Source organism: Fonsecaea erecta, assembly GCF_001651985.1.
Source record: "Fonsecaea erecta strain CBS 125763 chromosome Unknown Scaff4, whole genome shotgun sequence".
Classification (NCBI taxonomy): Eukaryota; Fungi; Ascomycota; class Eurotiomycetes; order Chaetothyriales; family Herpotrichiellaceae; genus Fonsecaea; species Fonsecaea erecta.
Genome location: NW_017387247.1, coordinates 2217482 through 2242179, shown reverse-complemented (window position 1 = coordinate 2242179; position 24698 = coordinate 2217482). Strand labels below are relative to the sequence as shown.

Genomic DNA, 24698 nt, shown 5'->3' with positions numbered 1-24698 from the left:
CAATAGCATACTATATAGAACGTAGCCAAGAAGTAAAATAAGAGCCGATCGTACTATGGTGTCACCGCGTATACATCCTAGTGTTACCTACACCGATGCGGTTTTGATATTGCGTTAATATAGTGGGTTAACTACATGTAGTATTGATACTATGTCTAGAATGCATCGGACGCACTGATGCAAACATTAATGCATGTTATTTATTGCGTCCGATGCTGGGAAACGATGGTACTTCTGAAGAGGACTCTAGCAGTAATGGTGTATATGTGATTCTCGTCCGGGGGAATCAATCGCTTGATTAGGCGTGGACTGGAGCTGGGGACTCACAGTCCTAGCTCACCCTGGATGCTTCGGTTTCGTTCGAATCAGTTAGAATCGAGCTCTAGTGAATATAAAACCCCTAAGGATTGAGTCACCTCAGGTTGTTTTTTTGCTATATACAAACAGATAACACGAGCCACCCCCGTAACGCACCACTCTTTCTCATTCTCTTTCGTACGCAGTCAAGCTGTATCCGTTTAATCTGAAACTTAGCCAATATGTCCTCTGAGACCTAGTAAGCCGCGATTTTACGCGTACGAAAGCGGCTAATACCGCGCCGCCGCCTACCAGGTCGATCGAGTCACATTAGGTCGACGACTAAAAGGAGGACGTATACCATAATAAGCAAGAGAGACATAACAAAATCTCTCTCCCGTGCAAGAATAGCTCCTTGTACGATAGATAATCGGACCTCGATATTACTAGAGCTCCTCCTACCTTCGCCTAAGTACGCGACTTTACTAGGCTTATCTCGAATGCCTCTAGCGGTTCGCCTTCAGTCGGTAATAACTAGATACATCGCTTTCTAAAACGTCACTTAGACGCACGCTTAAAGGTAGGAAGAAAGATCGAATACCTTCGGGCCGAATTATATCAACATAAGCTCTTCAGACCTTCTTTGATCACTTTCTCTCGGTCGTTACGCGTTTTGAAATCTGAACATGAACTTGGAATGGGTATCTATACAAATTGACAAGTTATTATTAATACAAAGCGCTCGTATAAAGAAAACCCCTGAAACTCGTAAGGACTGTTTGGCTGGTGGCCGTACGATTGATCTATTGGTCATCTGTAGGAGTAAAGATTTATAATCGACTTAGTTTCTAGAGAATACTCCGTCGAACTGGCACTTTCGTACGACTAAGAACGCTTTTGCAACAAATAAGGCTCAACTATAGGCGGAGTAACGTCAGAAGCACTGGGATCGAATAGATAAGGCTAGGTAGGCAGGACTCTCGTCCGAGGCATTACAGAAGACTCAATTTGCGAATCTATGTATATAATGGCACGTCAACGACGTTAGTGACGCCGTACGAGACGCTTTGAACGGATACCATGGTGGTTGAGGAGAGTGGTTCGTTACGTGGGTGGCCGACTTATATAAATGTATATTGCGATAAGGAAATATGGATGGCGGAGGGAGAATAGTACTCCCACCGCTCTCCCGGCGTACGGCCTACCATCGACCCAATCACTTAAAATGATTTACTGTAGGTTGCAAAGATACGACAAAACCGACGTCGCCAAACACGACACGAAAAGTGTCGAATGCGGTCTAGCTGCGTTCTAGCCTAGGAGCAGCCACGTGAGTACTTGCACGTACCTCTTTCCCCGAAACGGTGCGCCGCATACATCCCTCCCCTCTGTGCTCGAAGCGTGCCGCTACGACTACCTCGGCGAGCTGAGACGGACCTGTCGCTGGCCCGCCTTCTCTCCACCTAGTAGGTCAGTCCGTAGTAGTCTACTAGCGCCGCGTATGATGGGTATTCATTCCAGCACAGACTTCCTTCCTTGCCCAACTAAGACTTCACCGAATAATCTGGGTATATCTTCGAAGCAGCCCGCGCGCTCTCCTTGTAATACTATTGTGTATACATAACCAATCTGATTGGATTCAGAGGCGCTTTGGACTTGACAACCGTGTTGTGTGCGTGCGGCGCTCATGGACACCCCGGTTCGGCCTCTGCGATCGGAGGTCCCCACGTGACGCGAGCCTCCGATGCGGAGGTCGAATGCCTCGTACCGGAGCGGGAAAATGCACTAAGGAGGGCAAAAGCGCATGGGAACTCAAAGTTCAAATAAAAAGCCGAGTCCAACTTGGGTTGATCAAGGAGAGGAAAAAACCACTACGGTAGTAGGTATCATAAGTAACTTTCAGACTCATCACGTACTATTCCCTCAACTTAAGAACTTCGTCCAAAGTTGGCATTCATTGTACGAGACGTCTCGCCCCGATCAACCCATCCATCATGAACGGAAATGTTAACAACACGCACTCACAAGGCAACGCCGCGGCGTTGCCTCTGACACCTGGCAAACGCCTTCGACAACTGCTGGAGAAAAGTGAGGATAGTATTATTGTGGTTCCCGGAGTATATGATGGCTTCAGCGCCAGGATCGCCCTGGAAGTGGGATTTGACTGCCTGTACATGGTATGTATACTATCTGTATCCCGGAGGACCTTGGGTTCTTCGCTAACTGCCGGCTCTCAGACAGGGGCAGGAACCTGTGCTTCAAAGTTAGGGCAACCTGATCTGGGTCTTGCGACCCTCAATGACATGAGAGAGCACGCTGAGATGATTGCCAATCTCAATCCGACCGTACCTCTCATCGCCGATGCCGACACCGGGTATGGCGGCCCGAACAACGTAGCGAGAACCGTCGAACAGTATCATCGATCTGGCGTCGCGGCGTTACACATCGAGGACCAGATTCAGCCAAAACGCTGTGGTCATTTGGCAGGAAAGGAGGTCGTCAGCATCGATACCTTTGCGCAACGTATTGCCGCCGCCACACAGGCACGAGATAGAATCGGCTCCGATATGGTCATCATTGCTCGGACCGATGCTCTGCAGACACATGGTTTCGAGGAGGCTACCCGGCGGCTCAAGGCTGCGATCAATGCCGGAGCGGAAGTCGCATTCCTCGAGGGTGTAACCTCGAAGGAGGAGGCGAGGACAATATGCCAGGTTCTGTCTCCTACACCCGTCCTTCTGAACATGGTAGATCATGGAGCCACGCCGTCATGGACGACAGAAGAGGCGCAGGAGCTTGGATTCCGGATCATGATCTTCCCATTCCTCGCGATTGCACCTGCGTATTATGCGATCCGTGGCGCGATGGAAAATATCAAAAAGACGGGAAGATCCGGAGTGCCGGCTGATTTCACCCCCAAAAAGCTGTTTTCTGTCGTGGGCCTGGATCGAGCCACCGCAATTGATGCCGCAGCAGGCGGTAAGCTGTACAGCAGGGTCTAGAGGGGGTGGTGTCACCAATCATCGCCGTAAGAGAAGACTTTTCATGATCCATCTCTGAATCACGAAACCAGGGCGCCGCTGGACTGGCATGAACCGAAAAGATGGGAATAAATTATTAGTGTTGAAGGTGGCTGAATAAACCACAATTGAAGGAAGACCATTCTAGCCCATGTAAAGACAACCATCATGCGAGCCAGTCCAGCTGAAGATCATCCAAATATATGCCATTCAAGTCCGCCAGGTCAAAGGCGTTATCAAAGTCTTCGCTGGCACGGGCGGTTCCAGGCCCATCTATACGAAATGAATTAGCCCTTCACTTCATTCCCGAGGGGAGGCATTAATATTACCATTGCTGAGGTCTTGCGCCTCGACGTTTTCGGCTTCAGCACGAAACTGCTCCCGCCATCTCCTCAGGAGATCATAGACGACACTCATACTCATTCGACTCGTGACCTTCAGCTGAAGTCCGTCCATTCCACTGCCGCCAAGAATTGACGGATTTGGATGCGTCCAGAGGTAGGCGAGCACGTCACTGAGTCTTCCTGGGAGGTCATTGTTGGCCACCGACATTCTCCTCAACGCTGTGACTGAAAAGGTGATGAGCATTTTCCCCAAACCTGCGTCAATCATTGCAGCAAAATAATCGTTCTTCACAACCTTGAGCAAAACAAAAGCTGCGCAGAGGAAGGCTTCGTAGCAGAAGAGTGGACAAAATTGTAAGAAATCTCGAGACTGGTGGTCCAGTTCGCGGACATGTTCGATCACGGCCGTTGCGGTCGCATAGAGGGTTACAATACGTTCCAGATAGCCCAAAGCTGACGGGTCATCGAAAAGGTAGAACGCATGGAGGTGAAGTTTGACAACGAGGAAATAAAATGCGGTGGTGGCTACGTCACCAGTCAGAGGATCTGTTGCTTGAGCCATAGTCAACAGCCACTGGGCCGCTCACCTTTATTCCAGACCCTGCTGTTTTCCAGGTCGACGATCTCCTGCTTGAGAATCGTATAGAGAGGGAGCCTCTCCCGAGTTGGTAAAAGCCCAGTAGGGTCCGAGGCATTCGAAGTGAGAGCTTGGGATATCCTGTTACATGTCAAAGCACATCTCAATTGAGCGTGCAAATCATCATCTACCCGAGAGTCCTCGAGCGACGATGCGACGATTGACCAGTCACACAGTTGCGCCGGAGTTGGGAGTCCGACACCAAAGCTTATGCTACAGTGCGTTAGCCGGTCCTCGTCGGGATACCTCAGTGCGAAGAATATACCTTTGCGTGACGACATTGCCAGCAATCCACGTCCTTCGCCGGTCCTCGACATCGCGGGTGCTGAGCTTGACGCGGAACTTGGTGAAATCCAGCGGGCTCCTGGGGCGGTGCAGGCCCATCTGAATGCTCAGCTGTATTATCATCCCGGAGAGCATGTAAGTCGGGTCGGTTGTACTGCTGCTAGTCGGGAAGGGCCAGGTGCATAAAAGAACCAAGCTTTGAATTACGCCCAAGGAATGCGGAATAGATTGCAGAGACTTCCACAAGAGATCTGTCACTGCTCGAGCGAGCCTCGTCAAGAGAGTGGGATCTGACTGGTATCGACGAGATGCAACCGAAATTATGGACCAGAATAGCAGGATCGAACTATCGTAGTACTGGGCGGGACAAACCCCCGGGTCAAGAAACGGTAGATATGCATGGTAATTTGAGAAATAACTTGGAAGGCTATTAGTCCACAGTCCTGAAAAGCAGGAGAGACATACATGCAAAACAGATCGTTTATCACATCTGCTGAGAGCTCAATGTCGCGTAATTGCCGCAAAGCAATCACCTTTCTCCTGTTGTTGGAACCACTGTCAAGTAGACCGCTATGGGGGATTGTCGTTGTTCCTGGCAAGCACGATCCATCAGGAGAGTCTGGGGACATTCCACCAGGGACAGTGGTCGAGAAAATCCGGTTCGTCAAAGGGTCCGAGGTGTCTCCGGGGTCTTCGTTTGTGGGTCTGTCATGGTCCCCACGAAGAACATCTCCTTCAGCAAGGGATGGCACCACAGCATCTGATAGAGCAGGAGCAGCGGAGTCCGCGAGAGCACTATTGCCTTCATAGACAGACAACCGGCGCTTGAGCTTGTTTATCTCTTCTTCCAACTCTGTCGATATCCTGGCGGGTGGATGGCGGTCAGCCACTCGTCTGTCTGAAGCCCAACTCTTGCCCGTGCTTACTTCCGCTTCCGCGTCCTCTTGAACGTATCATCTACCCTGCAGTCCAGCTCCAGCCTTCGACACCGCGAACAGGCATTTGACGAGGGTGTGTCCAGTTTCGTCAACTCACACCTCAACTGAATGCCTGGCATTAGTTGTCATCCTGGACAGACCGGGTCACAAAAATACTCTGGCCCACCTTTTGCTGTCTGCAGTTGTTGCACGCTTTCGGCTTCAGGCCATTCGTCCGACTTTGGGTGCCGACATTGTCATGCCGTTCGTGAAGGCTGCCTTCGTCTGAAACGGGAACTTCTGGGCCCTGCTGATGGGTTGGCATCATCAGAGAGGCTTCACGTAGCTGCGGTGGCGCATCTTGACTCGCTCGATCGCCGCAGGTTGTTGAAGATGCTGCGACGAATTAAAGGTGAAATGCGGGGAGGAAGCGAGTTGATTGAAGTAGCTGGTTGGAGGCAATATATTAGGGGAAGGTTAGCCGAGTCCATATCTAGTCACGTGCGCATCACGTGCTAGTGATACCGGAAGACACAAGACTGACCTCCTCCCCCCTTTTCCCACCTGCTGCTTGCGGATGTTTGAGCTCATTTGATTCAAAGATATCCCAGATTATTCCCGAGCCAATTCCAGCCATGATACACGACTACGATTTTCAAACAACTTCAATCTCTACGGTATGCACATGATTCCTTCTTCCCGTCATCGGCTGAGAGATGCCAGCCTCGTCTGTGGCCTTTGCAGTCAATTTGTATTTCCCCGGCTTGGGAATTGATACCTTTGCTTGGAATGACTGCCATTCGAATTCCCTCCGTGGTGTCAATGCAACAGCTGATTGGGGCAGCCAGTGCTCGCCTCCATCAGTGCTGACGTCGACCTGGCTGATCTCCTCACAGCCCCAAGCGCGTCCTCGAATGTCCACGTCTGGTCCTTGCAACACAGCCCCCGGCTCCGGCTTGACAATCATGGAATTGGGCTCAACCAGCCATACAGGCCGCTTTCTTTGTCCTTCCGGATCAGTCGGGTCGATCTCGTTGTAGAATGTAGTGGTGAACGGCCCGACAGCGCGGTGATCCTGTAGTGAGAGCCGGCAGAGCCACTTTGTGCTATTCGTGCCAAAGTATCCTGGCACCACCATTCTTACCGGTCCGCCTCGGTTTTTCTCCAATGGCTCGTTGTTCATTTCGTAGGCGATCAAGACCTCAGAGCCTAGCGCTTTCTCCAGAGGAAGGTCCTTTTCGTATCGGTCAGCAGAAACCCCGGCAAAGGAACCAGACTCCAGTCCTTGCGACCACACGTATCTTGCTTCGGGCCTTGGTCTAGCTAGTGTGAGTATGTCTGCAAGCTTGACCCCAGTCCATTTGATGTTCCCAATTCTCCACAACGCGTGGATCGGGGGTGCAATGGGGCTGCCATAGCATTCATGAAAAGCGGTGATGGTGGCAGAAGGCATGCTTTTCAGCTGCGCAAGAGATACGCAAAACGGTCGCTCGACGATTCCGTCTACCACCAGCTTCCACTTGCCCTCGTCCACAACCGCTGCGCCCATGTGGATGGTCTGGAAAAGCTGAGATTCGTCCGTGAGCTCAACGTCGAGCTCATGTGGCTTTGGAGGGTGTCGTATGAGGAACCCGGCCGGGTCGATGGCTGTAAGGGCCTCGCGCTCCGACCCATCGCTCTCACGCTGGGCTTCTGGAAGGAAGCTGACATGCTTTGAGTACGTAGTCTCGAGGTCGGGGTCCATCGAGCGCCGGAGAATGCAGGGCATGCGTCCCTCTTCGTCGGTGGAGAATTGTTCGAGCTTACTGCAGGCGCACAAGAAGAGCGAGGCTGCAACCTTGCCAGACACTAGTCTCACATTCGCTTTGGATAGGTTGTGGGTTGACTCCAGCGGCGCCTAAGAAGTAACATCTATAAAGCCTCGACAAACGCGGAGGCGACGCGGAGCCGTTCGATCGGGGCCCACTCGACCTCGGTTTCGGCCACACGGAAATCTCATCGCCGACTCCGCGAGCGCAGGATGCCTGGGTTAGCCAGGCCTTGGGTTGTATACCATATGTAAATGCGAAGGGGGTATAAGATGTGCCTTTCGCATTCGCTGCTCGATCTAACGCGAAATCGTTGTTCTAGGCGATAATGGCAAGGCGGAAACTGACCTTGTATTTCGACCTGCACAGTCCATACGCATACTTGGCATTCTATGTTATCAAGGTTAGTACTAAGTCGACTGAAGTGCCTGGTCCGAGAGGTATGGACGGCCTGGCTGCAACTAACGTGACTTGATAGAATTCCTCTGTCTTCAAAACTTGCGACATAACATATGTCCCCGTTCTCATCGTGGCATATGTAAATGCGATCGGGTTGAAACCGCCTTGGAGCAGTCCCAGTATGTGGCCGACAGATCCCCGTCGTTACTCGAGCTCTGGCACCCGAGCTGATTCTGACTCGGTGCTAGACAAAGCAAAATGGTTTCAGACGGATATCGCCAGATGGTGTCGAGAATACAATATCCCCTGGAACCAAGGCTTGCCAGCAAACTATCCCTTCAAGGTCACCACGCTGAAGGTGATTACCGTAAACCGCCGTCTATCAGTCTCATATACTGAGTCTCCAATCACAGGTCCAGAGGGTCTTGGTGGCTTGTTCACTTGAATGCCCCAGTCGATATCCGGATGTTTTGAACGCCCTGTATCATGCGTTTTGGGTTGAGAAAAAGGGTGTCCAATTGCCTCAGGTGCACGAACCGATTGTGGCCCGTGTAGTCGGTGACAAGCTCGCCGCAAAGATCATAGTCAAGGTACGTAAAATTCACTTCCGTGATCTGACGAAGCAAACTGATCGACTATCCGTCAGAGCACAACCGAGGAGGTCAAGTCCCTCTTGAAACAGAATACCGAAGCTGCGATTGCCAGTGGGTCTCCCGGTCTTCCCTGGATCAAGGCTGTGAATGGAGAAGGACAAGAGGAGTTCTTCTGGGGGTTTGATCATCTCGGACAGGTGGTGAAATTTCTCGGCCTTCGGAGGCTGAACGAGTCGCATTTGTGATGAGGAGGTGCCTTCTCTGTAGGATTGTGTATCCTTTTTTTCTTATACGGAGGTGTGCCGTCTACTGTCCACGCCTTCCAGCCTTATTTCCTCCAAAGAAGATGGTTATAACTTCGACCCCGTCTCTTTTGCAGCAATCTCCCGCAGCTGCCGCCTCAATATCTTTCCTGACTAGAAGGGAAGTCAATTAGCACCATACCGGCGTGGGGAATAGAGGTGTATTTGACATACCGGGTTTTTGGGAATAGCATCAATAAAAGCCACGCCTCCTGTGAGGTGCTTGATGGTCGAAACTCGAGCTTTGACGAAGTCCACGACATCATTCTCAGTAAGGCGTGATCCTGGTGCCCGCACGACATACGCGCGTGGTCGTTCGTCATCCGTCGTCCTAAAGAGACCGCTGTCAGCACAATTATTCGACATGTTTGCAGCCATCAACATACGTCTTGACGCCAATCACGGCAACATCCACAATCTCGTTATGCTCTAGGAGAAGAGCTTCGAGCTCTGCCGGAGCTACTGCGACACCCTTGACTTTGATCAGTTCCTGGCCCCCGCGTCAGTAACTGGTCAAAACCAGAACATTTCGAGCGTTGGCGCCCTAGCAACTCACCTTCTTCCGATCCACCATGTACCACTTTCCAGCCTCGTCTCGGTATGCTATGTCGCCTGTCTTTAGCCAGCCATTGCTGATAGTTTCTGCAGTGGCTTTGGGATTGCGCCAATATCCCTTCATTGCGTTCGGGGAGCGGATCCAAAATTCTCCCGTCTCCCCCGGCAGCGTCACTTCCTCGCCGGTATCATTGACCAGCATGCCTTCTGCCCCAGGGACCAACTCGCCGATCGATGTCGAAGTTGGGCCCGAGTTCTCGCGTTCGTCCCAGCATAGCGTGATTGCTGGTGCCCTGAAAATGAGTCCGTCAGTAACACTTCGTAGGACAGATAGACTCCCCCAACTCACTCTGACATTCCCCAAGCCTGACGCACTTTGAGTCTACCGTCCCAAAGCTCTTCAAACTGTTGCGTTACTTCCATACCGATTGGCGCCGCACCTGCTGCCACCTTCCTGACGCTGCTAAGGTCGCATGTCCCATCGCGAACCGCTGGGTGTTTGGCCAAGGCAACTAACATCGGCGGAACGAGCACCAGTTCCGTAATTCTGAACCTTTGGACGTGACTCAGAAAATCTGCCAAATTCCATCGCTCCATCACGTATGTCTCGATACCCCATTTTGGCGTTGTGAAGCTGTAGTATAACAACCCAAGTGCATGGTACATTGGAACTGCACAGAGAGTCCGCCGAGCCACAACAGTGGGATCTGACATGTGGATTGTTTTGAGTTGGAGTATATTCGCAATGAGGCTTCGATGAGATAACTCAACGCCCTTCGGAAGACCGGTCGTGCCTGATGAATAAATCAGAATAGCAGTGCGCTCCGAGAACGCCTCGGTCCGACGCTCTTCCCAGACAAAGTTTCGACCGATCTCAGGTCTTGCAAGCAATTTGCTCCAATTTTGGACTTTGGCATGGGGCACTGGCGGCACTTCTTTCGTGTGGTCCATGGATACCTCGGAGAAGAGAAAAATGCGTCCTCTGTCAAAACCGACGAGGTCAGCGGCTTCCAGAGCTCGGTCTATGCAGCTCTCCGCTGCGAGGACGATTCGAGGACTGGAATCTTTGAGCTGATGCGCAAGTTCGCGTGCAGTATATGCCGGATTCGCACTGTTGTAGATGGCACCAGCCATCAAAGCACCCATGACAACAACCGGATAGAAGATGCTGTTCGGGGAAAACAGGAGCACGCGATCCCCATCTTCAAGTCCTGCGGACTGGACGCCTGCAGCAAACCGCTTCGACCATTCGCGATAGGTATGAAGGGTGAGGAAGTGGGTATCGGGGCGTTTTGCGTCAGCAAAGATTTTATCAGTCGAGTTGACGTTCGAGGACGAGGAATTAAACATAAACGTCGGGACTGACAACGTCGGCGGTGTCAATGGCCATCGTGATCTGTAGGGCATGTTGAAGTTCTTAGCTCGAGTTGCGCTGGGAGAGTGTCTTCCGTAGTTCAAGAGGATTGACTTGTTCCAGTAGCAGAGTGTTGATACGAAGAAGGACAGCAACAATTCAAGATACCGGCTTGATATATGACCAGCCGTATGACCTTTGAGTCGCTGAAGTCGATGACATTGAAACCGTGTACCTTTTGAAGTGGTGACTGACCTTCATGGGGTGGCGACCGTCCGCGGCCACCCAAGTGTTTGGGATCCACCAGCTCGGCGCGGCTGCTGACATCGGAGCCGCAGTCGTGTAGCCAGACGATCGACGAGTCCTCGACACTGCCAGGTGCGCAGTGTACATTCAGGCGTACTGTTCCTCGTTCGCTGGATTTGCCGTGAGATTAATGGCCTTGTTTCGAGCAGTCTTGGACCAACTAATCATTAGAAAATCTGATGTTCACCCAAAAAGGTCATCATGATAGACTGTTCACGTCTTCGTGTGACCAGCAATCCATTAGGATATCACCATATTGCTGCATCAGTTTCTGCAGCGCTGGTCTCGCAGTGATCGCTCCAGACACGGTAGAATCGAGCGTCAATAAACACGTAAGCAACGGCTTCATACTGGCGACCCACTCCGAATCAGGTTCCATGTCGGAGAACGTCGTCGAGGCCAAGTCGCCTTGCTGACCGGTTGATACATATAGGTCGATGGTATGTTCGATTGCTTTAGACAAAGCCAGGACCACCAGGACCGTATTTGCATGATGTGAGATGAAGTGCATCTTTGCTTGAACACTGTTGATGAGTCTAAATTCGCCCATCGCCGATACGTCCACAATACGTTGTGCTATCGTAAGAAGAGACGTGACGGCCTCTCGCTGATAAGACAGTGCCCTGTCCAGAAGGGGCTGTCTCTCCGCAAGAGGTAGCATGATGGATGAGCGATGCAGCTGCTCTACGAGTAATAGACTGGCTAAGCCCGAAAACAACAGCATGAACGCTGAATTGCCGGACAGTCAGCCTCAAGTCTGGTCAGGGGGGGATAAGATTGTTCACCTGAAGCGAGTTTTGATTTCTCAGAGAGGAGAAAAAAAGAGATGTTGCATTGCTGCAGCCACGAGCCATAGGTCAATGCAAACTCGTCGTTGATGGCCATGGCCAATGTGATCGCACTCCTCAAAGTAGGTATATCGTATGTTGTGTCACCAGTCAAGAGGATCTGCCGCAGGTTAATGGTTCCCCTATAGGCACGGAAAAGGTCTCCTGCCGCATTCTGACAATGCTTAGGGACTTCTTGGTCGAATAGGTCTGGTTGCTGCCAATCTGGAGTCAAATGACCACTCAGGAGGGTTCCTGAAGGATCGTTAATTGTTATAACACTGCAAACCTCTACCGTGATACCTTACCTTTCGACCTCGGAGGCGCGTCCTCTAGCATACAGGGCCGCTCATGAAGCACAGAATCAATGGTGTCGCGTAGGTACCCGTACCAGCGGATAATACCCACGGAGGATAGAAGGAGGAATCGATAAATTGACTGGCGGCCCAGATGCCCGCAATAGCTTTGCACCAACCCTTGCAGTTCTTCCATTTGGCGCAAAGCATTATCCAAGAGCCCGAGAGGAGTGTCCTCGTAACAGGGAATGGACGCTGCTTCTGGTGGTACGCTGGTCATCAGAAAGAGGAAGACCGAATAAAGCTTGACGAAGGATCGGATTCTCCTCGATGAAACCATATGAGAATGCGCATTGAACCAAGCGGCAGTGAAGACGTGTTGACTATTGGTACTCCGGTCTCCCGGCATGGCGTCTGATGTCGAGCACTGACTTCCGCCTTGGGGGTTGTCGAAGAACCGTGCCAAGGGACCTTCCGCCTGTCGCGACGGCGCAAACTGGAGGGCGAATGCCTGCAGGACAGCGATCAAGGTGCGCTCGTTCTGGCTGCGTGTTTTCTGATCAATGACATTGCTGTAAAGCGCGCCAAAGTTATCCAAAAACCGAGCCACTCCGATCATGGTAACCTTATTGATCTGCCTCGCCAGTTTCTCCGGTGCCATATTAGCGTCCACCTGGGGGCCATTGGTGTCTACTATTGCTTTCTTCCACGGTGGTGTCAATGCGTTGTTCACGGATTGGCCACCGTTGATGTCCAAGGTTGATGGGTTTGACTGATCCGGGTCAAACGAATATTTGTATGACCCAGCGAATAGATTACAGTTGTAATCCAGATACCTTATGGCAATCCCAGACATCATGGAATTGTAGACCTCGCCGAGACTTTGGTTTATTCGCTGTATCTCAACACTGGAGTTGAGCAAGTGGATTGGACTGCCCCGCCAAAGGCCAAGCGTCGAGTTTCTTCGGGCAAATAAGTCATTGGGTGATCTAGGTGGTGTCTGGTAATGGCTAGTCGAGCTGTGCACGGTTGAGGCTGATGTGTTGCTGGTTTGATATTGCTCTGCGGCTTGGGCTTCCGAGGTCAACACCTGGCTCTCCAAGTTGGTCCATTCCGACACCAGATTCCCCATAAACATATCGACATCAAGAAACCCGGTATGCGGGATTCCGTTCCAGAGTGCATTTTGCGCGGTCACTTGAGTGGAGTCCAGGGACTCCGGATCCGCGGGCAGAGGAACAATGAACTGCTTCTCGGGTCTCGAGGTGGCTGGGGCGATGGCTTGTTCTTGCGCATGCGAGACTGGTTGCTTGGCCTTCTTCTTCTGATTAAGACGGGAATTGACAAAATCAAAGGTGCAATTATGTCCGAGGTGAATGCAGTTCATGCAGCTGTTTGGGGAGCCGGGGTTGACCCCGTCCGGGAAAGCACATCGTCTTTTCGAACGCCGACACGGATCACACGACGAGTTCTGCTTGCGTACTGTTGGGGCAGGTGCCATGAGGATATGTGGAACTTGAGACGCTGTGCCGTCAGCCATGGAGGGCGAGAGAAGCAGCAATGTTCAAGCAATCAACCTGCGTGCCACGACGCATCAGGGGAACTGTTCAGGACGTAACGGTCCTGGCGACAGCGGGCACAGGATGCGCATCTGAATGGGCTGGTCGGATCAGGTTGATTTCCAACTCTTTCGACAATACTCTGGGTTCCTCCATCCCACAAGGCGAGAACACACTGGGTTGTGATTTCAACCTCAGATCCTCCGCTTCCTAGCACCCACCCGGACAGCCCCAAGTTTCATTACCTCAGCCGCGGTTGCAGGGATCGGCTCCGACGGACCAGTAACCTCATCAGCTAGGAATCGACCCTGGACAATAAGATTGGTGCGTTTTCTCCGCGATCATGACAGGGTTCGATGAGCTCCTAGACGATCCCTGTCGATTGGAGATGAAAGCGACGTTCAGACAGGGTTTGGGTGCCAGACGCATCATATTTAGTAGAGATGGCAAAGCAATGGGGACTGGAAGCCTCATTTGACAGAAGGAAGTTGTGCTGCGTGAGAGTGTTGACTCTCTTGGCAGGCCGGCCGCATCGGAACAATAAATTTCCCCGCCACAAGGATTCAACGTCGCAGATCGGGTAGAAATCGAGTCTTCAAGTGGTCAGCTTGAGCTGATGACGGCAGACAGTGTTGGTCAGTTTACTCAGTGTGACAACAGCGGCGATAAAGCCGTCTCCCATTGCTCCAGCCAGACTCCCACCCACAAGCAATCCAAGGAGGGAGGGAGGGGACAAAAGAGAGTCATGTCGTTGCCAACAATGTTTCTCGTCCAACTCAAAAAGCATCTCACGGCGGTTTATTAGATTTACTACTATTTGTCACGAGAGTCTAGAGGTCAGACCTGCAGAGGCATGCGCAGTGAGGAGTATTCGATTAAGAGATGTCTCGTTAGGAAGCAATTAGGTGCAACGGTTAGGTGCAAGGGTTATTTTGATTCTCTACGCAAGGTGTATGTACTTATGCTGCGCTTGCTCATTCACCAAGCCCTCTCGCGGTCTTGCCGATACTGTGTCTCTGTGACAGGTGAAGATATTTGGAGGAACCGCGACACAATGGAGCCTTTCTGGAAGAGGCCTCTGACAAACCATGCATTGGTTGCATCTATGCGTGTGCAACGCCAACCAGACTTCCGTATTTCAAAGAATTCAGTGTCGCAGAATACTGTTCCATCGCAGGCGAGACGGTGACGATCATGGCGGAATTCCCTTTTTCCGAACTCGAGAAATGCTCGCGAAGCACCGTGGTCAGTGCCGACGACCGGAATGGTATTCTCGGTTGATTTTTAGACCAGGCCCTCATCACCTCCTTCAGCGCTAGGAGGTCGGTATTAATCTGACGACCTTCCTGGCGCTCTTGAGGGGTCTGCTTGGTCAGTTGAGGTTGAGCGCTCCCCTTCTCTTGTTGATACTCAGCACTGGCAAGGTCGACAAATACCATCTTGGCACCCAGGCAGGGAGATGCACTCAACTCCAGAATCTCATCTACGAGCGCTTCTGCAGCAGCAACCTTTGCCTCGCAGGCAGCCTTCTCGGCTTCGGCTGCATCAATACGCTCTTGATTGATCTTGTAATCTGGGTTGTATGCCCATCCGCCGTCCGGAAGGGCGATGAGGCCCTTGTACTGCTCTTCCAGGTTGACGTCGGTCGCACGCTTGCCCACAGGGACCAACTCTGATTGTCGCTCTATGACAGCCTGACGTGCGTCTACTAGTGATTGGCAGATAACTTCTAACTCCAAAATCGCGTGAGTCCTGGAGCTCTGGTCGTGAAGAGTCGATGAGCCTACGGTTCGGCGGCCAAAGGCCCGAGTCAGCTCCTGGCGGAAAGAATCATAGGTCCAGCAGGGTTGCTTAACGATTGGGCAGACCCTGACTTTGCCGTCCTGGAGCTTCTCAGTTTCCCCACGGATGTAAACCTTGCCATCGGCGCCTTCTCTGATGTGGCACTCTGCACGCCAATTGAGAAGATCAAAGGCCGACTTCTTGCGCATTTCGAACAAGCTGAAGCCAATTCCCAGTTTCTCTCCGGCTGGATTCTCCTTATTTAAGACGTCGATCACCTCAAAAAGTTGGCGAGCAGCCGCGAGAGTCAATCCGAGCTCCTTCTATCGTCATAGTTATAACCTAGGATGGTATGTGTCTTACCGCTGCCGGTGTGTCCGTATGCGAAGAAGCTGTAGCTCCCACCCTGTAGAACTCGCGGGGTAGCAGGCGCAACAATGGAGTCAAATATTGCGCCGTTGTCGTGTTCTGGATTGAATATGGCCTTGAAAGCCGCAGGGCTCGTCCACGACTGGTTTCCTCTCTGACCCTGCCGACTTACGGAGACTGACAACAGAAAATGGGCATTTCCAGAACTTGTTTTCCGAGTGGCCTCGCCCTGTGCAGATTCCGATTGAGTCAGCCGTCGCCATCGAGCAAAGACCTCGATGGACTTCGTATTCGGAGCCCTGGAGGTCATGCCGAATGGCAAGAATAGTCAGAATACAAGATAGAGAATGTCCAAAGGGTAACCGTTGTGTGACGAAGAATTTGATCGAGACGCAGACTATTTTATCCCACCTGGTATGTGAAGCGGCTAGGCAACCACAGTAACTAGAGGTATGTATAGCCACTACAGCCACGTGACCTCACGTGGTCCTTGGCACTGGCCACATTCTTAGATAGCACTCGCCTACCGCGCCTGTAGCAACTAACAGGTTACCCCTGGTTCAAGTCCTGGCACCTACAGACCTCTCCTGCAGACAATCGATCGACCTTCCATAGAAATGTAAGCCTCATTAGACCTTCTTCAGCAATGCACTATGGAAATGCGCGTAATAGATGAAAATGTCCCTCGCATGAATGTTCTGTCAGGAATCATTTCGAATGTTCGTTCGGTGACAATGATCCCAGTCTTCAGTCGGCACAAATCCAAGGCGTGAACGAACGCTCAGGCTAAAAAACGTTCAATGAAAGTGAGCGAGTCCCTCTGGATCGTCCTTTGCTTTCCGCATTCGAAGGCAAGGGCTGGGGCGTTTTAGATTTAGACTTGTGTCCTACAAAATACGGTGCCTTCAGATGCTGCTCGACTACCTTAAGTTGTGGCAGCTATTCATTTCCAAGAGATGGCATCTCACCCATCAGGTCTCCCAATGGGATCAAGGCCAATTGCAGCCGTGGGTGGTCCCCTAGCGACTACCGTGGACAAGGGCGGCAGAGAGAAGATCGGGCAATCTGAACAGGCATGGTATATATTTGCTGCTTAAGCGTGGGCTCTTCTCCCCTGGCAGGAGAACAAGAACATATATCGTAGATTGTGCGACAATGTTGGAGACCACCGCCGCAGCAGAAGGCCCGCCAGACTAGGGCCACTTTCACACCAGGCCCGTAGGTACACGGTCTTGTCTAGGTAAGGATTATATACCCAGCTGCATTGATCCATGCGACGCATTTCTCAGCAGGACAACTCCCTTGATCCACTTCCATACCAGATACACAATATCTGAATGATTCACCACTGGACATTCAAGATCGCTGCGCTAGACCATGGCACTGTAACAGTAAGCACGCCGCCCTGGGCGATCTGCAACACCTCTTCTGAAGTGATATTATTCAACTTCACTGGCATCCCCTCGTGGAGTTCATAATTATATGACCACCCATCGAAAGTGATCCCCGTGATGGCATCACTACCGTTTGCCATCAGTCGCTGCACACTGACTCCCTTCGCTGCGGATCCAGTGCTAGTGGTTGGCAGTTGGAAGCTGAACGTCTCGCTTGGGCGCGGACCCTTGGCTGTGGCCGTGCCGGTGGAGGTGTAATTGTACGCATTCATCTGGACGATAGCTATTCTCTCCAACCGGCCATCGACGTACGCTGCATAGGCATTTTCATATGTGCTCCCGAGTTCGATGTCACTGATACTGACGTTGTTTTTTGTCAGGTCCCCTAGAAACGAGGCTACCATAATATTCCCATAGTATGGTGCTTTTGTGCCTTGGGTCTCGTTGACGGTCGGGACCGGTTGCCACGAAGCGTACCTATAATTGGTGCCTTGGTGCATGTGAACTCGAGCAATGCCCGTGGCAGCACAGTAGAGGTTGAAATCCACACCCCACAAGGCAGCACCGAAGGAGTTCGACAAGCCAGGTGCACCTTCGTTGTATAAGCTGTTTGTTTCGCCTAGAATGTATGGAAGTCCTGTGTGGGCAAGAAGGCTTGATTCATTGAGGTGTTTGCTGACTGATAAAACGGTCGACGTGTGGTTCATTAGGGTGCCCTGGAGAGTCACACCCGGCTGAGTCGCGCCTCCAATGTAACTGGCCGCCGTCAGCAATCATGTCGCCGTCTTCTCAACTGACTCACTTGTGGCTGTCAATGAAAGCGATATCGTTATCGGCGTCCAACCCAGCTTGCCATGTGGTGATCAAGTTCAGACTGTTAGAAGTTCCCGCGAAATTGGGGGCGTAGAACTTGAATTTCCCCTGACTAATAATATCCGGACAGTGCTGCTGGACCAGTTGTCGGATCGTGCGGGTTTTGTTGACCCATTCTTGGACGTAATCGGTCTCATTCCACCAACTCGGTCTCACTGGCCCCTGGGCACTCGTCTTGTAGAGATCGGGCTCGTTGCCTAGTTCCCAATAGGCGACTTTGGTGGTACCAAGAGCCTTGCAGACTAGTGGAACAGTTCCCACCAAGGTCTCGTGGCCGATGGAGCCATTCTTTCCCAAGTTAAAGCCGTGGATATATGTAATACCTGGCCAGGTAGAGTAAGAGTCAAAGTACCCAGGGCCAATGGATATCGTTGTTGGGTAGTCTCTCGACCTTGTGAAGTTAAAAGTCCCAATCAGGGCAGCCGTTTGGGAAGCATTGAAAGTGGCGTAGTCTCTGGGCGTGTCTTTGGTATTAGTCAATCAATACGGCCTAGGATGGGACGTACTCCGTATTCCCGCCGACTCTGATGATTGGATAAGACCCTTGGAGGTCACGCAAGTTGTTTAACAGGTTGTATGAGAAGTTATTCGGTTGACTCGAGTTGCCTGGAGAGAGTTGGTGATGAGGTCCTACCGCTTCTCCAGAACCTTACCTGCGAAATCCGGAAAGGATGAAAACTCAATCGAGTACGAGACAAAGGACTCAAGAAGGGGCTTGCTGGCATTTTGTGGAGGAGCAAGTGACAAGGAAATAACACATGTAGCAATCTCAGCAAGGAGCAAACCAGCAAGGACACAGGACACAATCATTTTGGATGGCACAGTGGTTGAAGAACGAAGAATTGACAGCTCCTTCCTACCCTTTGGCTTTTATTGCGGCGGCCATCCTAATAAGGATGCTCTCGAACAAAGACCTGTTTATTTCCAGCATTCCGCGGGGGGCTGGTTCGACACATTCGAAGCCAGCGAATTCCCCAGGTTTGTAAACCTCGCGATTGGTGGAAGACTTCGCCTTTCAGGAAGGTGACAGAGCATTTGTGGGGAGAAGATCACGGATCGGCAGGCGTGCCACGAATCTTTCGGGCGCGGAGAGCTGACAGGATACCTTCATTTGCCCGGAACAGAAGTGGATGGATCGGCGTTCCACAGGGAAGAGCATCATCTGCAGGACTGGGTCGGTCTCAAGATGGCAGATGGAAGCTGATCCGACGGTGACGACGGGGAAGATGAAGGATGGTGAAGACTCTCCAGCTCAATTGAATTGATGAAAGTGAAGGTCTGCCAAGCCGATTTTCGTACGGCGAAGCATTGTGACGTCTCCTGTAAAACCAAGGATAGGAAGCCAAACCAAATTCAACACCAAAATAATTACCTACCAGTGTTCAAACTACGCAGACATCAGATACCCTACCTTCCCTCTTGTTTCACGAAATCTATCTCCGAGTATGTTCTGAAACTCTCACTCTTCACAAATTCGTCAACGAAACCGCCCGAATTTCTCTCCAAGATGCCCTCGCGATCGCCGTCACGAGGGCGTTCCCCTACCAGATCGCATACACCAACTTCGATACAACGCGCACCCTCCCCACCCTTCAACCGTTCACATTCGCCGCGTCGATCACCGTCGCCAAGGTCAGGCTCTCGTTCCCCTTCTCGCTCCAGGTCCAGATCGTACACTCGGTCGCCTCCACCTCGCGACGGGCGCAATGGGCATGGCCCGGGGAGAAGCCACAGCCGAAGCACCTCGCGCAGCAGGAGTCGGAGTCCAAGTCGCGGTGACAGAAGGTCCTATCGAGAAAGAAGCTACACGCGCAGTCCCAGTAGAGATAATCGACGGATGCAGAGCTCCAAGATTGTGGTGGAAAAACTCACCAGAAACGTGACCGAGGCCCATCTGCGCGAGATCTTTGGCTCATATGGTCGTATCGAGTCGATTGACCTTCCACTGAACAAACAATGTATGTCTAATCTCAACCCGACCCAGAAGGTGTCTAACGTGGAACAGTCATGACAAATCGCGGCACCGCCTACATCCTGTATGATCACCCTTCCGGTTCAGAATCTGCCATTGCCCACATGCATGAAGCCCAATTGGACGGTGTCGTCATATCCGTGAGCATTGTACTTCCTCGCCGGGCCTTTTCAAGATCACCGCCTCCAGCCAGATCTTCCCGGTTCGGTCCATTGCCCTCCCGCTACGGACCACCACCAAGAGGACCCCTACCACCGAGATATCGAAGCCCACCCCCAAGAAGAGGTGGGTATGGTGGAGGAAGGCGAGCAGCAGAGGACGACACGTACATCCCCCGTGATACTTACTCAAGATCTCCTTCACCGCCCAGGCGGCGTCGGCGGTCCCCTTCATATTCCAGATCGCCATCTAGAACACCACCCCGAAGACGTGGCCAACCGGCTCGAAGTCCACCCCGGCGGAGAAGACGCAGTCCAAGTTACAGTTCCCGGAGCAGTTACAGTCACAGCAGAAGCAGAAGCAGAAGCAGAAGCAGGACTCGGTCCAGGAGCCGACCCAGGTACGGTGCAAGAAGATGAGCTGGATGAATGTCGATGGTGAATCACTTTACCCTCACAAAAGAGGAAGAAGAATATGAATGATACCCGAAATGTAGTGTTTGGCAACCTGGTGCAAAAGACCAAGGACAGTCTTGTGTCGGTGCTTGGGACAAGGAACACACGGCAAGTGCTGCAAAGATGAACGAATTGGAGGAGTCAAATCAAATCTTAACAGTTGCCAATGTCTTTGCTGTCTGTCATCCTTCAAACTTCAAACTTGTGTATACGACAGTTTTCAAATGTGACAAATGCTCTGACAAGGTTCTTAGCCTGAGACATGGTCAGAGCGGCCCAGAGCTTAGGTGCTCGCAGCTTAGTAGGGACCCTGACCCAGGCACCCAAGCAGCTCTACTTAGCGCTCTGGTTGAAGCTCCGGCGGTGCTGAGAGCCTATTCGATTTATCTTAGCGGGCGATTCTAGTTGAGCTGGGTGGCTGGTTCCTTGCATGAGAGGCTCTTGGCGGGGCGGGTGGACCCCGCTCCCTGATGGGCATCTCTTTTGGCGAATCCTCAAACCCCGGCCGCCGCGCCAATTTTCAGAGTCCGCTCACGTTCACTAATTATCTGGTGGCATTCAATGCGAAAAGTGAGCCAGGCGTGAAAACTATCAATCCAGGTCGGTCAACGATCCGTCCGTGGTCTCGGCTTCCCCGATCAGTGCCTAATCTCTACCAGACCTCAAACTGTCGGCAGTCCGAATGAGAACGCGCCTCTTTCCTGCCTGCGCCCGTCGTCGTACGGAGCATCCACCGTCTTCCCGTTAGTCGGTCGTCAGCCCACCGTACGCTACCCGCGCGTCGATCACCATGAGCACCGAATCTGAGACGCCTGATGCGCCTGGTGAATTTGACCAACATGACGAAGAAAGCGAGGCTGACGATGAAGCCGCCAACGACGCCAACATGCACGATGCGGATGTGGAAGAAGATGAAGGTGCCGCTGACGCGGAGTCTGGACGAACATCGTCGAATCGCAAATCCCCTCGCGTCTGGACTGATGAACCTGAGGACTACAGTGTCTTCAACAACCCACCCAATCTCGCCGAGATGAGAGACAGACTTTTCTCCCTCGAAGACCCTATTGTCATGCCTGTCGCGGACTGGCAAACATACTTCCCGTTTGTCGACAATATCTGGCGTAAGATGAGAACTGAACACCCACCGGAGGACGGTTCTGCCAAGGTGGACCACTATCACTGCAGATTCCGCCGCGCCCATTACATGAAGCCTCACACGCCGCGTCCAACTCCAGAGGGCAAACAGCAGAGAAGGAAACGAGCGAGGGAGGAAAAGACATGTACGATGAAGATGAAAGTGGTCTACAACCGCGGTCCAATAGAGACATGCACCATTTTGAAGGATACGGATGGTGGAATGACACATTCACATGATCTGGATTACAATGATTCTTCAAAACGCAATACTGGAATCATGCAAACCGCTCGCTGTGAGGTTACAAAAGGTTATGTGCCCTCTTCGATCTTCTGGAAGATGTGGGAGGAGCCAGAGAAGATGCTGGCTGCAGGTGGGAAGTTTCTGAAAGTATCAGACGTGCGAAATCTCCAGTATGCCTGGCGCCAGGGAAATCAACTCGTCACTCTCAAAGCACACAAGGGCTGGAAACAAGGGCGCCCAACACGACAGCCGCCAGCACCACCGGCTCCGCCAAAGCCTCAATTCCAACCTTCCAATCAGCCTGGCGTCTTTGGCCGACTGGAACCCGTAAAAGCAGATGCACGAAATGAGCCCCAAACAGTAATGCATTGGGACACATTACAATACCCTCATCATGCCAGAGGATTTCTGGAACCATACATGCCCGATCCCAGACTCACGCCGGTCCGAACCCGTCCCCACGTCACCCTCACCTGGGCAGGCAGCCTCGACGGCCGGATCAGCCAATTGCAGGGAATCCCCACGGCGGTATCCGGTCCAGAGACCAAGGCAATGACACACTATTTGCGAAGTCGACACGATGCCATCCTGGTTGGGATTTCAACTGCCATAGCAGACGATCCTGCGCTGAACTGTCGACTCGCTGACCCGGGCGGGTATGGTGGGCTAGCCTGGGAGTTCCAACCACGACCGATTATCATTGATCCTCATGCACGCCTGCGCATCCATCCGGGCTTGAAGGTGCTCAAAATGGCTTCCGAAGGTCGGGGCAAGGCGCCTTGGATAGTGGTTGCTCCGGGTGCCTTGCTGCATCCTTTTGCTGTGAGCACGCTGAAAGCCCATGGCGGAGAATATCTGATGATTAATGACTACCATCCAGCACAAGGAGGGCTGAAGTGGGAAGGTATTTTCAATGTGCTCTTTCGAGAAGGTATAAAGAGCGTCATGGTGGAAGGCGGTGGGATGGTGCTTTCAGACCTATTAAAAGCGCATCACTCTCATCTGATCGATTCTATCGTTCTCACGATTGCTCCGACATTTTTTGGAAAAGCAGGGGTGATGGTCTCCCCGGATCCCTCATTCGACCCTACCGGACGACCCATCGCTCAGAGGCTGAGAAATGTGAGATGGCAACCAATGGGAGACGCCGATGTGGTTATGTGCGGCCAGATGGTCGCTGACCAGGTTCCGCTTACAAACGGCATACTATCTGGTATTGAGGAGTACTCGCGAACAGCGCCAGGCTTTCCAAACCCGCAACCTGGAACCCAACCAGCAGGACAACCACCACCAGCTGGCCCCCCACCATCGCAGTCGCAACCACAACCCACCCCTCAAACCTCCGTTACGCAGAGTGAGGCTCGTGCATCGTCAAACACTCCAGCTACCACTTCCCAGCCAGCGGGAGCGACGCCCTCACCTGCCCCTGTGCCTCCTCAGGCATCTGCCCCTGCACAACCCTAGCTTGACTAACCCAGCTTGTGGAGATACTCCGATTGCGAGAAGTGATTAGTCCCTGTTTGAGGAGAGATGAAACATCGCAACGAGGAAAAGAAGGTGAACGAGACATCAATTGACTCCAGAGCTTAATGGGTCACTTGACAGTGACCGAGGCGAACGCAAGATGATACCAGACGTGGAAGCCAGCAGAAAGGATCTTCCCAATCCGGTATCTCTCCGACAGAAGGAAGCTGCGCCCGACACTTCATAACGCGACGAGCTTAACGACTTTCACGACGCTGGAATATGGGAATATGAAAATTTGGGACGTGGAGGAGGGTCAGATGGGAATGATCCAGGTAACCAGACCAATTTCGACAATTTTCCGAGTTTTAAGGAACGCGAGCTGGAAAAGCAAGGGAGGAGGGATTTCTTAATGCTTTTTTTAGTCACTACCGCCAGAGGCAAAGCTGGAACGGGATTACCGACAGTGATAATTGGAGTGAAATAGGTTCAACCGCACCCTAACATGTATGCAAGCGCTTTGATGATACGTAGTACTTTGTACCAGGGTTGGTGGACAGCGGTGCCGGTATTCCATGTGTGTTCAAATCAAGTACATAGTAGATGCTCGCTCTCCAATGCAATGGCAATACTGTAACCATGAGGACTACATAGTACATATGCAGCTATCAACTAAGATTCAAGACTCCAAGCTTTTGAACATCAAGAAAGAGGCCTTGAGAGCTGAGCGACACTGTGTACTAGGGAGGGCTGGATCAACAGTAATCTAGCAAGTAATGCCTGGAAATGGAAAGCGTGGCTAAACTATTTTCAGCTCAATTTCCCACTTGGGAAAATTAGGTGACCTGTTTAATTCTTCGCATTGGGTACGCATTAACTCGTGGTCGTCCTTCCGACAGGACATCCTCCTATTATTTCAGGTATATATCACTTTCGTATTCATCCATTCTTTGAATCTCTATATATTATTCGTAGTGTGATATAAGGCATTAATCATAAAAGCGCTGTATTTTACTAGGGTCACTCGAAGACGCTCCCGGCCTTTGCTGCATTACGCGTCATGGTTACAGCAGCTGGACTGATAAACAAAACTCTCTTCAGTTTAAAGTCCGACATCAAACTGGTGTGGAATAGCAGTGGCTTGGAGGAAAATATAGTAGGAAGTGTAACAGAGTACAGCTTGTCGGAAGTAAAGCTCCCTCAAAGAGGAGTAAGAAGAGTACGAAGGAAGACAACAGTAGAGGAGGTCCTGAGAGAAGTATCTGGCTCTCACAACCAGATCTTAATGATCCTAATCCTTCGGCGGGCGACAAAAGTCTTATATCAAAAATCTAGGAGTCCGGTCGGCTCTAT

General features: G+C 51.7%; 9 protein-coding genes across 9 annotated transcripts; 4 read left to right on the top strand and 5 right to left on the bottom strand.

The window, feature by feature from the left end:
- Positions 1-2291: 2291 nt before the first annotated feature.
- AYL99_05581 (hypothetical protein) lies at positions 2292-3299 on the top strand (the record flags this gene model as incomplete). The annotated part of the gene is made up of 2 exons (XM_018837093.1): positions 2292-2474; positions 2535-3299. 2 exons carry the CDS (start codon positions 2292-2294, stop codon positions 3297-3299), a joined length of 948 nt encoding a protein of 315 aa, XP_018693946.1.
- Positions 3300-3483: 184 nt separating this feature from the next.
- AYL99_05580 (hypothetical protein) lies at positions 3484-5825 on the bottom strand (the record flags this gene model as incomplete). The annotated part of the gene is made up of 7 exons (XM_018837092.1): positions 3484-3590; positions 3647-4186; positions 4249-4511; positions 4564-5001; positions 5049-5447; positions 5510-5625; positions 5688-5825. The coding sequence occupies 7 exons, from the start codon at positions 5823-5825 to the stop codon at positions 3484-3486; spliced, it is 2001 nt and encodes a 666-aa protein (XP_018693945.1).
- Positions 5826-6155: 330 nt separating this feature from the next.
- AYL99_05579 (hypothetical protein) lies at positions 6156-7244 on the bottom strand (the record flags this gene model as incomplete). The annotated part of the gene is made up of 1 exon (XM_018837091.1): positions 6156-7244. The coding sequence occupies one exon, from the start codon at positions 7242-7244 to the stop codon at positions 6156-6158; it is 1089 nt and encodes a 362-aa protein (XP_018693944.1).
- A 392-nt stretch (positions 7245-7636) lies between these two features.
- Positions 7637-8545, top strand: AYL99_05578 (hypothetical protein; the record flags this gene model as incomplete). Its single annotated transcript, XM_018837090.1, has 5 exons — positions 7637-7711; positions 7787-7886; positions 7956-8065; positions 8121-8297; positions 8354-8545. 5 exons carry the CDS (start codon positions 7637-7639, stop codon positions 8543-8545), a joined length of 654 nt encoding a protein of 217 aa, XP_018693943.1.
- Positions 8546-8650: 105 nt separating this feature from the next.
- Positions 8651-13480, bottom strand: AYL99_05577 (hypothetical protein; the record flags this gene model as incomplete). Its single annotated transcript, XM_018837089.1, has 10 exons — positions 8651-8716; positions 8777-8933; positions 8989-9092; positions 9159-9450; positions 9507-10707; positions 10767-10882; positions 10915-10967; positions 11035-11546; positions 11603-11899; positions 11953-13480. 10 exons carry the CDS (start codon positions 13478-13480, stop codon positions 8651-8653), a joined length of 4326 nt encoding a protein of 1441 aa, XP_018693942.1.
- Positions 13481-14602: 1122 nt separating this feature from the next.
- AYL99_05576 (kinesin family protein) lies at positions 14603-15490 on the bottom strand (the record flags this gene model as incomplete). Its single annotated transcript, XM_018837088.1, has 1 exon — positions 14603-15490. The coding sequence occupies one exon, from the start codon at positions 15488-15490 to the stop codon at positions 14603-14605; it is 888 nt and encodes a 295-aa protein (XP_018693941.1).
- A 1502-nt stretch (positions 15491-16992) lies between these two features.
- AYL99_05575 (hypothetical protein) lies at positions 16993-18727 on the bottom strand (the record flags this gene model as incomplete). The annotated part of the gene is made up of 4 exons (XM_018837087.1): positions 16993-17800; positions 17847-18371; positions 18424-18523; positions 18571-18727. The coding sequence occupies 4 exons, from the start codon at positions 18725-18727 to the stop codon at positions 16993-16995; spliced, it is 1590 nt and encodes a 529-aa protein (XP_018693940.1).
- A 1027-nt stretch (positions 18728-19754) lies between these two features.
- On the top strand, positions 19755-20489 carry AYL99_05574 (hypothetical protein; the record flags this gene model as incomplete). Its single annotated transcript, XM_018837086.1, has 3 exons — positions 19755-19875; positions 19923-20029; positions 20079-20489. The coding sequence occupies 3 exons, from the start codon at positions 19755-19757 to the stop codon at positions 20487-20489; spliced, it is 639 nt and encodes a 212-aa protein (XP_018693939.1).
- An 804-nt stretch (positions 20490-21293) lies between these two features.
- On the top strand, positions 21294-23345 carry AYL99_05573 (hypothetical protein; the record flags this gene model as incomplete). The annotated part of the gene is made up of 1 exon (XM_018837085.1): positions 21294-23345. The coding sequence occupies one exon, from the start codon at positions 21294-21296 to the stop codon at positions 23343-23345; it is 2052 nt and encodes a 683-aa protein (XP_018693938.1).
- Between the last annotated feature and the right edge of the window lie 1353 nt (positions 23346-24698).